Below are 12,101 nucleotides of genomic sequence, written 5' to 3'. Positions count from 1 at the left end.
ATGTTTTGTATGTGAATACAAATTTTCTGCAACACTATATTCTATCGTCATTATACAACCTCTAGTTTTTTTTCAATGCTGTAAAAATTGTGCCATGTGAGTAGCCATATGCTGTATTAGACTGCCTAGTTTTTTATTCAAAGGAGGCAAAGGCACAGGGACGAAAGGCATTTGTTTTTAGGGAGTCTGTCTTTCTTGAAACAAGTGAAAAACCAACGACCTGAAGAGAAAATCGGCCTTTTAATTGTTGTTTCAAAGTGAGCGCTATCGCGTGGGAGACCACGAAAACCTAGCTTGGAAGGAGTGGACCGGAAACTAACGACTTGGATGTGGTAATAGCCATATCAGACGCACTTTTTGGCGTTTAATTTCTGTAAGAAATATTCTTGACAGTGCAGCAATACCTCATTATGTTGAATTAAAATACGAAAGACCTCAGAACCGCTTGACCGTGAAAGGTCTGGGTGCTAGACAATCGCAGTAGGTTCTGATTTTGCGTTTGATTGGTAGAGAAAGGCTTCGCGGTCATCCAATTTTGTAAATCACTCTCATGATTATAGACAGAATTGGACGCCATTCAGTATCATCATTGTTAACTGGGCGAAATGCGCGACAACAGCGTGAGGCTGAAGGTGACCTTGTGATAGAAACCAGTATCTAGTTTTATTGGATAAAGATCCCCAGATTCACTTTTTATTTCTTGTAACGTTTTTTTCCCATTACTTCATGCGATTCGTCATATGAATAAAGTACTTCGATTTTCGTCTGTAATAGTCATAATATAACTCCTCTTACCCAATAAAGTTCTCTTTCAATATGTATAAATAAGGCAAAGACATTTCAAAATTCGTTTTGTGAAATAAACTTTCAAGAAGCAGGAAATCCAAGTGGAACAACCCACTGGAATGAAAATTCGTAAGATTTGGGCAGGAGGAGATGCTTTTCAAAGACTGCCCTCTGAGGAGGTATTGAGAACTTTTTCAGAAACCAAACTATTAATATGCTTCTTATTGAAATAAGGACAGTTCTGCATAAGAATTCACCTTCACTTTATACGAATCCTGAAGAAAATATTTCATAAAATTAAGGCATCTCTACATTAATTTGCCTACTGAAATCACAGCCAGTGGTGCTTATCAAAGGGAAGGTGCATAATTAAGAGGAGGCCCTGTGCCAAATCAGTTGCAGTAGAAGCTTCAAAAGTTATAAATCAAGTGGCAATTATTGAAACAGGTTTTCCTTGTATCCTTACTATTTAGGAAGTGAGGGAGGTGGGGTACTTATATTGAAGAGGGTGCTTGTTTGATTTTACGGCCCAAGGAGTGGGTGCTCATTCTAAGGAGGAGGGGGCACTTATTAGAGCATAGGTGCTTATTCAAGGAAATATGGTGTCTTACTTATTTTTCTTGTTTCAAAATATCAAAAAGAAATCTGTTAAGAGTGCAGGAAAAAATATGAAAAGACCGTATAACCAGAATGCTGCAAGTACTGGCACCACAAGTGAACCCCTCTCTCCTGGGGTATGTAAAGTTATGTACAATGTTATCCATATCCAAGAAAATCCTCGTACTGTAGCATTCAATAGAGGAGTTGAGTGTTTTAGGTGATAAAGACAAGCTGTTTGGCTTGCCAAACGAAGAAGAGCCTAAAATAAAAAGCCAAGAAAGGAGATTACAAATGGCAGATCAAGACGATTCATGAATGACATGGGATACTATGAGGCCTTGCATTGCGCAAACAAGCCTTAAAATAACCATTAACCCTTTAACTCCCAGTTCAAGTTTGTCATTCTCCTTACTGTCAACCATACAATTCTTATAATGTTAGCTCTAAGAATTTAGTATTGGATCAACTTATTATCTCCAAATTGATATTTTTCTTTATTCTCATCACTTATCTGGTTGATATTGTAAGGTGAAACTCTGTCAATTCAGGATATCTTTCTTAAATTTTTTCATAGCAAAGTATCTTGGGGCCTGGAGTTGGAATGCAATGTATAAAAAATACACAGTGCCTTCATGTAAGAGAGTAACACTTAATAACAAAAAAAGAAACACCAAACTTGTGGTTGTGCACAAAGAAAAAATACTCTATGCTACAGTATGGTTTAGGAGTTTGAAAATACTTGATCAAAAAATTTCTTAATGTTCTACCATAACCATCAGTGACAAGGTTTATTTAAGGTTACCATAAACCATGATGGGTTTCCAAAACCAAATCCAAAATTTCCAGGAAGCGTAATATTATATTCCTATATTAATCTACAAACCCCTAAATTAATAAGACACTTTTCAAAATCAAATGACTCACCAGAATGAGGATACTGAAGATTAGTTCAAGTGCACCTCGTTTCAACAGTTCCTTTTCTAGATAAGGTAATTCACCACACAGAAGGGCAATAAATGGAAGACATATGATGCAGCTAAAATTTAGCAAATAGAGTAACTGGGAAATTGAAACCTGCAACTGAAAAATGAAAAGAAATATTGACTTGGTAAAAAGAGATTTTAACTCAGATGAAACATTCACTCTCAACAGAATTTACTAAGAGGTTCAAACCTTTTACCAGACTAGCCTAAATTAAGCTTTCCAGCTGTACACCCATCAGCTACCATGATGTCATTGTCACTCTGGCCACCCATTTACACACTTGCTAATTCACAATTAAATTACATCTGTCTAAACCAAAAGACTGTATTTTATTGCAAGTACTCAAGACAAACTGATGAAAAGCAACTTATCAAAAACTCATCTCATCTATGTGCAAGTAGCCTATAGCAGTTTTAATCATGATTAATATTATTACCTTGGACAAGCATCTTTTTGCCTGCACAATAAAAAAAGCCAGAGACATGCCCATTAGAAGGCCAAAAGCTCCATGATTAAAAGACATTCTATAATGTGCAGGACGATCTTCAAATGAGCAGAACAGAATCATTACAAGTGAACTTGATGCAGCCACCAATAGGATAATCTTGTCAGGATAGGCATGGCGACCAGTCAACCAGGATGCTATTAACACTAAAGGTGCCACTAAGGCCAGAGATATCTATGAGATTAAGAAAAAAAGTGAAATTTGACTGGAGTAATAAGTTGTTGAAATCTCTAGACCTTCTTAAACCTCTAAATTCTCCTTACAATAACACTACTCTATTCAACAATCAGGTATGGAGAATCAACTAACACAACACTTCAAGGGTGAAATCCTGATAAAACACCAGATTTAGAAGCCTGGCCAATCAGAGTACAACATTTGTGCTGGAACACTATTTCATAATTATAAAGAACACCAAAACACTTTTCACAAAAGTCAGAATAACTCATATCATTGAGTTGAGTTACTTAGAGGAGAAGAACTCCCAAGGGGTCTATACTTTGTTTTAGCACTGGATAGAAGGCTAAATGGTTTTGACATTATTTCACTCCACTGTTTTATTTAACTTTTTTCCCATTTTTATTTTTGCAAAATAGAAGGTATCTTCCACTGGCTGATGACTGACTGAAAACAAACGAGTTGTTGAGACTTGTATAGAATTAAGTCACTCTGTACTCCAGCTACACCCAGCTGGCACACCCAGCTGAAGCTTATCCTGGATTCCTAAATATGAAGCGACTAGGAGTATTGCCACTCCCCCCCTGGATGGGATGCAAGTCCCAGCATTTTATTGAGCTTCCCTGACAATGTGCTGGTACCTATTCATACCCCTGGCTGAAGAGAGGTAACATAACACAATGTAACATAACACAATGACTCAGCCATGTTGTGAACCCAGACCTCTTGACCCAGACCTCTCCACCCTGATTCCAAAACACTAACCATTAGAACACGACATCTTCGACCATGTAGAATTAGAATCATTACAACAAATAAAAAATATATAATTATATACAAAAAGACTTTAATTGGTACAAACCAAGTAGGATTCAGATCCAGCAGAAATCCCAAAGGTGGAATGATTAAAATCCAGTCCGAAGAAAGTTGCAGTAGCCACAAAGTAGAAAAGGAGTGGACGGAAATTTATTTCTTGACTCCTGAAACTACAGAGTGAGAAGAAATTTACATTTAATGATTTATTCTAAATAATTACAATGCTTCCAAAGCTATACTCTAAGATAGGATTTTAATAATCTCCAAGGGGATGGCTAATAACCAATTACAGCACATATGGGAATGAGAAGTATAGAGACCTGACGCAGGGTTGATGTCACTTAGAAGGATGTCATTGAAACTATTGCATGGTCGTCCACGTCCTCATGTCAATCATTACTAGTCTTAAGGCTTACACTGATTCTCTTACTGGCAGCACGACCTGTTCAATTTAGATGACCTATGTAAAAATGAGTGTAAAGCTGAATTTTGCTTCCTAAAAAACGATATTTATCCACTGAAAGATGTATCACAAGTACCCCAATGAGTTGTTTCCTGCTTCATAAGCAGGATTTCCCTAACATAGAAAGATTTCATGTCTTTCACTCAACTTCATGAAAGAACTATACAGAGATACAAGTAGCTTAACAAATAAGGTCAGTGGGAACAGCACATACACCGATGCTGATAGCAGCCAATTGTTCCCAAGAACAACTCATGACACAACTACGTTAACTTACTCGAAATCAGAAACTAAAAGAGCTGCAAGTCGATGTTACTTGCAGTCTTCACTTAGTCAACAAAATCTAATCAAATTTTCAAAATTTCTTTTTTTTCTTTCCTAAGTAAGCGAAAGCATCGACATTTCATTTTTCCAAAAAAAATCCTTCAATAAACCCAATAAAGAAAGCGAGATGCGAATGAAAGAGTGTTATAGGGGAACTGGTACTGAATGGGCAAAAAGAGGTCATTATTTATTCAGTCATAATCCGAAAGGCCTCCAACAGAGTGTTAAAATCGAGTTTACAGCCACGGAAATAAATGGAATTTCGTTCATATTTCTTAAAACCCTGAATGAAGAGTGTCTTCATGAAACGGCCAAAAAGAAGAAAAGTTGCCGTAGGTAACATCTACTAGAAAGCTCGCTCACACCAGCGTTTTTCTTTCAGCCCACTTTTCCTACTATTTGTTTTTCGCAATGGATTTTTGGAATTCATTTACCGTTGTTAAGCTGTTTTCCCCGAGAAACCGTTCCCGCGAATGTTTCAGTGACTCCACTGTCACAAGACTCGTTCGGGGATTCGATGTTGCGTTTCATTGGTCGGCGGCATGGCCCCCTGTGTCACGCTCTTAAATGGCCGAATTTATACTAGAGACGAGTTATCCGTCAGAGACGAATCATCCGTCTCAGACGGATAACTAGTCTAAATATAAATTCGGTACTAAGACGAATTATGGAGCAAAATTCGTCTCAGGCTGATCCGTCTGTCAGCACTTCTTCAAGACGTGCTAACAGACGGATAGCTCGTCTTAGACGGATCATCCGTCTCTAAATTTTTATCTAGACGGAAAACGAAGACGGTTTTTGACGAAGTTTCCATATGAGAGAGACTGGTTTCTATAGTTTTTCAATTTTCTCCAAGAATGAAATGAAATGTGTCTCTATTAATTCGAAGTCTTTTTTTAAACTGCGACTCCGACCAGTTTTGAAGGCCGTCCTCCCACCATTTCTTGTTTCTTATCTCATCTCTACTTCTTGTCTTCCTATCTTGAGCAAGATTAGCGAGAGAAAAGGGTAACATGAAAAATCATTAAGCTATTTTCCGGCTCAAACATGCGCTTGACAGAGGATATTCTTCTCTGAGATACCGCCATATCCAGTGCTGTTCTTCTCGATTTCATCAACAAGGCTACGAGAGCCGCCATATTTAAGCTCTCGCCAGGCTTCCACTCGGCTCAACACCGAGACACCCGTCGTGAAACTCGCGAACGATTTATATCTAGACAGATTATTCGTCAAAATTCGTCTTCGGATTTATACTTGGACGGATTATCCGTATGACGGATGATCCGTCTAGCCGAATGATCCGTCTCTAGTATAAATCGGGCCAATGATGTGCGAAAAATACGAATTTCTCTGCAGGCAAAGAACTCGAGGTTTCCTTTAACGCGAGTTACCTCTACTTGAACGAATCAATTGGGAATTTAGATTTTTCGGGTTTTGATGAAACTTGACCACGATATTCGCCAGATATTCACGCACTAAATGGTGTGAAGCTTTCACGAAATTCGAAATATAATTCGGTGACGTCCCGGCGTGAACAAACTACCGAAGTACATGTATAAATAGATTTTCTCAGTAACCAATAGAAATATCGAAAAAGCCTCACACCCTATGTTAGCCTATTATGATGGTAACGCGGAGGTTATCGTGTTTTTATAGCTTGCGCGTGCCTACCAAACCAAAAGCCGTTTTAATATTTGGTTACTTTCAGAATCTACGCTTTTTAAACTTTACAGTGATATACAGTTTTGTTCATGGTAGCGCGGTAAGAATGATTTACTCAGAAGGCACTCTATTTTCTTGATGGTAACTTTGACTTTACAAAACCGCCAGAGCGACGGAATGGCGGAAAATTACCCCAAATCTTAAAAGACGGAAGTATAAATAGTATACACATTATACCAAAGGACAAAGCCAAACGTAAAGCTAAAAATTTTTTTAAAGTAATTTGTTATTTTAACGGAAGATCACCGTATTCTCAACATCGACGACTTGCGATCAAGCGGCATTCGAGAGCGTGACAACGACGTGACAAAAACACCTTTATTACATTTGATATGCACGCGCAAGTTATTATTTTTAGTCGCGCGTCGTCCTTGCGTTAAGGACTCTTATACCAAGCAAACAACGTTACTTTCATAGGAATCACAACAATGTGAAAAACCTTCTGGCTGTATAAAGAATATTCCATTACGGGCGAGAAAGATTTCCGTGTAACCCTGTACTGTTCAGAAACAAAACCGAGGTCGCAAACGTAATCTAATATTTTGCCATCGATTTGGTTTTTTTTTTCATTTTTCAATCCAAGTACTGTATGCATAATGAAGTATAGAGGACGGACGAAAATTTCACTTACCTTCGATTTCGTTTTCTTCCCCAAAATCGAAAGGAAAATACAATAACGCAGCTCTGTATCCAGTAAAAGGAGACTGAAGACTTGCAGTTCTCTAATTTTATGAAGTTTGTTATATTTTCCACGATTAAAACAATCGCAAAAAGAAGCGTGGAGAAAAATATGTGAATTTTACTATGCACTGAAGAGTCCTTCCAGTACGACAAATGTCTATCTCCTTCTTTAACATCCATCGAATTTTTACACGTGGATGAGAAACCACCATCTGTGACAAGTACATCTGTAGTGTTGTGTAGCTCCCAGTGAAAACGCTCTTTCATTCCTTCCTGTAGCCCCATCAGACTGCTTACAACCCCAGAGACGTCTTCACTGGACGAAAAAAAAATTATTTCCAATATCTACCGTAAGGAGAGCTTACCTAGGGGATTAAAAATCAGTGACATGATCCGTTGTTCATCATGACAGAGGCAATCGGGAGCAGTCCTGGATATCAATTCAAAGTACAAACCGCGTGCGTCACGTTGTTCCTCACCTGATAGCACTATTGCACAATAACCTCGTCGTTAGAAATTCTTAATTGTTAACTATTTAATTTTTTAGCCAGACAAGCTGGCCTGCCGGATACGCGCCCTGCGCGCACAAAACCTTCAGCTGCTCAGGTTAATTTGTTTTTGGTTGGTTGCCACCTGGCAGGTCGCTTGCGGGTGTCTGATTTTCGAGAGACTAAATTGAATTAATTAAGACTGACTTCGTTTTAAAGAAGAACGGAGGCTTTTTTTGTCCCTCTGGAAAACGATAGCACACAAAGGGCGGACCACTGAGTTTTTCGAACAACTTCACAGAATCCAAATAACGTAATCCATTTTTTTTTTGGTCAAACTTCTTTTCCGGGAATTAAGCTCGGTCGTAATTTAATTCTAAAACATGCAGTTAAAAAAACATTGTCAAACCTAAAAAGGATGTACTAAATCAAAACCATGGATTTAACTAGATAAACAAAACAGTGTTGAACAAAGAGAATAAATTTTTCATGGAGAGGCACTAACGAGAAAAAAAACCTTTGCGCTCTGGTAAGTAAACAGAATATGTGCTTTGTTTGTAGAGCTGTGTTCTATGACTGTGCCCCGAGAGGGCCTTTCAGCCCCAAACAAGAGAAAATTGTATTACTATGAAAGATCATGACTCGTCTCTCCTGATTCAATTGGCGCACTTTTGCAAGACCATACCTTTGGTTTTAGTGGAAGCACGAGTGAAATCCTCTTCATAGAGAAAACCGCAAAACGGAGTAGCAGGAAATATCTTCAAAGTCAATAAGCTGGATACACCAAAAACACAGATGAAAAGTACACTTGCCATTCTCTTCATGCCCAGAAGGAAACCGGGCGCCACTCAGAAAGCTGAGAAAGCTCTCTCTCTTTCTCTCTCTCTTTCGCAAATAATGTTGCCTTTCCACCACTGATATATCAGACTAAAACTTTGTGCCTCTCCTAAGCGACCTAACACTTGTTTCTCAGTTGAAATATTATTTTGAAGTGTTGATATGTTCTAAAACTTTTCGGTTCAATCTTTTGAAATGGTACGCAATTTTCCGGCCGTTAATTCTAGTAAACAACGATTCAAGCATGCTTAATTTACTACATGGTCTCGTACATGCAAGAAATTTGTTCGTTTTTCGCTTCTGAGCAGAAAATTTAATTTAAATTTTAATAAAGATTTGGTTTCGAAATAAATCTTGGGCGTTTTTGCCTTGTCATTTATTCATAGTTTTCGGTTATAACACGATTACCTGGTAAACCCGACATAGCTGTAATAACCTGTTTTTTTCGAGCACAACTTGTGTCTGTATGCTGTTATTACTCAAAAAGCTAGAGTTGCTCTCGGCTGCGCCTCCAGCAACTCGTACACTTTTCTCGTGCTCTCCAAACTTCCCGTGTTCATCCATAACTCGATATACGCATGCTAAGCATGGAGCAATTATTTATTACCCTGATTAAAATAAAGCTCGTTTCACATGATCGTTAAATTTGCTCAACGGACTAAATTTTAAAAGATACCTTAACACACCCTAAGAGAGATTTAACTCGTCATCACATCGGTAAGATTCATGACCACAAGGCTTTTTCAGTTCAAAAGCCTAATTTCCATACTTAGTGACAAATGTTTTCGTATTTTTTTTCCCTGGAGGTCTGTTGTTTCAAAATGAATTTTAAATATCCGCCATGTCACTCAATATAAAGACTTGATGTGCAAATGTTGTAAACCTGCAAACAAAAATTTTTAAGCTAGAAGAGTCTAGCTCCGTCGTAATGGACGGTTTACCAGAAACGAAAAAGGGGGCCTGTCGAAAGTCCTATTACGGCATACTCATTTCATTGAGCGTGATAATCGTGGTGGGTCTTCTTTTGGCGTGGGGACCAATTCCGCCTCCTTATTACCTTAAAATAGCGAACTATGTCTTGAAGGATGTTATGAGTGATGAGGAAAGGTTTCTTGAAAATGAGCTTCAACTTGCTCTCAAGGAATGGAGAATGTATCAGATTGAAAGCCGCTTTGGCCAAGAATGGTGCAAAGAAAATTTTACATCGAGAAAAAACAATGTAACATGGCTTACAATTGTCGTCAACGACGAATTTGCTATTCCTGCACTGGTGCTTGGTCTCTCCATCCAAACATTTTCTTGCCAGAGGAATATGGTAGCCTTGATTTCGGACACGTTGTCCACGGAGACACATAGGGCTCTTCAGAAAATTGGCTGGGACACCCGCATAGTCGAGGCAATGGACTGTGATTGGCTTGAGACCAAATATAACGCGATTGACTATCGTGCATTTACTGGAGGGGCAGGAATTAAGGGTACACATACTCGATTCCACGCTTGGAACTACACCGAGTTTTCCAAAATCATTTATGTCGATGCTGATTACATGTTGATGACGAATATCGATCAATTGTTTGATATTCCAGGTGACTTTGCTGCTGCACCTTGCTCCAGACCGGGTGTAGTGGATCCATGTTTCAATGCAGGTCTCATGGTGTTCAGACCAGACGTGCAACAGTACCAAGATATCCTGAGTTTGTTGTGGAAAATGACTAGACAAGGAACTTGTCCAAATGATCAGGTTCTGCTATGGTATTATTACGTCGCTGAGGGCAATTGGAAAAGGCTTCCTTACGCATTCAACATCAGACGCAACATTTACAGGCCCCTAAATTCATTCCATTTTGCCTGCTGTAGTCCGCCTAAGCCATGGTCGGCAAAGTGCAGACCAAGTAGGAAAGAGGCTGAAGATTACGACAGACCAATATTAGTAACCGATGACATGATATTAGTTTTTTGGAAGAAGTTTTACGAATTGCTAAGGAGGTACGATTTAGAGAACTGGTGGAGATCCACGAAATGGTTTCGGCCAGATCAGGAGTTTCATGCTGAGCCATTTGCTGCCTGTAACAAGGTTGGCAGCCAGGGAACCAATTTCACTTTGTGGACTGAGCTCCCTTAATTTGGATATTTAACAAGTTTCAATTTCACTAAAATCAATCTTCCTTTCCCAAATTATTGGGACTCGATATTTTCTAGAAATCAGACATCTGGCAAATAATGTTTTATGACCCCATGAACACGAAAAAGGGTAAGCCTTTCGAATTTCTAGGAGGTGGCGCCTTAGCTTGTTCCGTAGACGTTTAATTATAGTCTTGTATCCGACAGGATCTGGGTACGAGATTAGTTCGGTTAGTAAACGAAGCGCGAGTGTATACAGCGCTATAGTAGCGAGGGAGCAAAACACCGAGGGAGGAAGGTTCCCCAAACAATCGCAGAATTTGGTTCGTATCATAATTTCAAATGTATCAGCAAATGACTCAAAGATGCAAAGTGTGGCTCCCACAGTGTGTTGTCGAAAAGCTAAGAACAGTGGACTTAACTGAAGCGATTCAGTCAGGGTTCGTACCCTTTTTCAGAAACAAGTTTCCAGGACTTTTCCAGGACTCAGATTGATTTTTCTAGGAATCCAATTTTCCCCATAAATCCTCTCATTCCCAAGATTTCAAAATCAATTCTTCTACACTTCTTTTTAAGGTAAATTCTGAAAACTTTATTGCTTATGTTAAGAAGATTTCCAGGACTTTCCAGGTTTTCAAGGACCCGAACGAACCTTGTTCAGTGCTGATTCAGTCCACACCTTACGTGTGTTTGCATGGTTCAACAGAAGGAAAAATCTAGCCATCTTAGCCAAACAGACTCAGTTCGCATCAATGCATTAAATATGTAGCCGAATTATTCCACCAAAGAACTGCAGCATAAATTCAGTAAACAAGTCTTGGTGATTGTTTTCACCGTCTTCAAAACGACAGGAAAAACTAAAGTGCCGCTAGTAAAAAACACTTCCTTCCTGCTCGCGGGTCCAACGAGATCTCAGTTGTTGGAGCCACAGGTAGTCCAAATTCGATATACGACCACATATATACTATAAAAGAATTGTATAGGCGGAAACGGTGACAAATATTGATGATTTAACTATAAAGATAGCTGACTTTACTTCAGTCTAGCGTTTCTTTGGCTCCGGTGTGACTGTTGGGTCGATTCGAAGCGATTTGGCGGTTTTTAGCTCACCCACCTTTTTTTTTTTCGAAGAGGACCTTGCAACCTATCCAGCCGCGATAGGAAAAAACGTTCGAATGAAGCAGTCTGCTAACTTTTAGAGTGAAATCACGGATATTTTGGGTTTCTACATGCAACCGTCTCGTTCGAACAATTTTAATAAATAATTCTGCTTTTGCGAAATGCAGCAGATGTACTTATGTCAGCAACGAGCACGGGCTACCCGTACAGAAGAAAATTGAAATACCTTGAGCTTTCGTTAAATGTTTACATCTTTCCGCGCTAATTAATGAGAACTGTGGCTTTCCCTGGCCTGTGATATTTCAAAAGCTCTACAATCTATTGAGGCGTTTACCAACTCCGCGGGATTGCAAACAATTACTAGCTTACTTCCTTTTAAAGCAAAATTTCCACTGTAAGAAATATTGTATCGCTATTTTCCTACGTTTCTAATTATTTTGTATTCAGTGGGCAAAATAGACTTGATAGAAAAATTGAA

General features: G+C 38.8%; 2 protein-coding genes across 3 annotated transcripts; one reads left to right on the top strand and one right to left on the bottom strand.

Moving 5' to 3' along the window:
- Positions 1-685: 685 nt before the first annotated feature.
- Positions 686-9,683, bottom strand: LOC131774036 (uncharacterized). 2 transcript variants are annotated; one of them, XM_066171261.1, is made up of 6 exons: positions 9,617-9,683; positions 7,009-7,374; positions 3,915-4,038; positions 2,807-3,049; positions 2,311-2,466; positions 686-1,645 (listed from the first exon to the last, which is right to left on the bottom strand). In XM_066171261.1, exons 2-6 carry the CDS (start codon positions 7,341-7,343, stop codon positions 1,412-1,414), a joined length of 1,092 nt encoding a protein of 363 aa, XP_066027358.1. In that variant the 5' UTR covers positions 7,344-7,374; positions 9,617-9,683; the 3' UTR covers positions 686-1,411. The 2 variants fall into 2 exon arrangements, with proteins under 2 accessions (XP_066027358.1, XP_058946031.2); XM_059090048.2 differs by lacking the exon at positions 9,617-9,683 and adding an exon at positions 7,538-7,594.
- LOC131774049 (glycogenin-1-like) lies at positions 9,312-10,505 on the top strand. The gene has a single exon (XM_059090062.2). It carries the CDS (start codon positions 9,312-9,314, stop codon positions 10,503-10,505), a length of 1,194 nt encoding a protein of 397 aa, XP_058946045.2.
- The last annotated feature ends 1,596 nt before the right edge of the window (positions 10,506-12,101 follow it).

The sequence above is a fragment of the Pocillopora verrucosa genome, chromosome 8 (assembly GCF_036669915.1).
Source record: "Pocillopora verrucosa isolate sample1 chromosome 8, ASM3666991v2, whole genome shotgun sequence".
NCBI lineage: Eukaryota > Metazoa > Cnidaria > Anthozoa > Scleractinia > Pocilloporidae > Pocillopora > Pocillopora verrucosa.
This window is presented reverse-complemented; position numbering and strand designations above follow the sequence as displayed.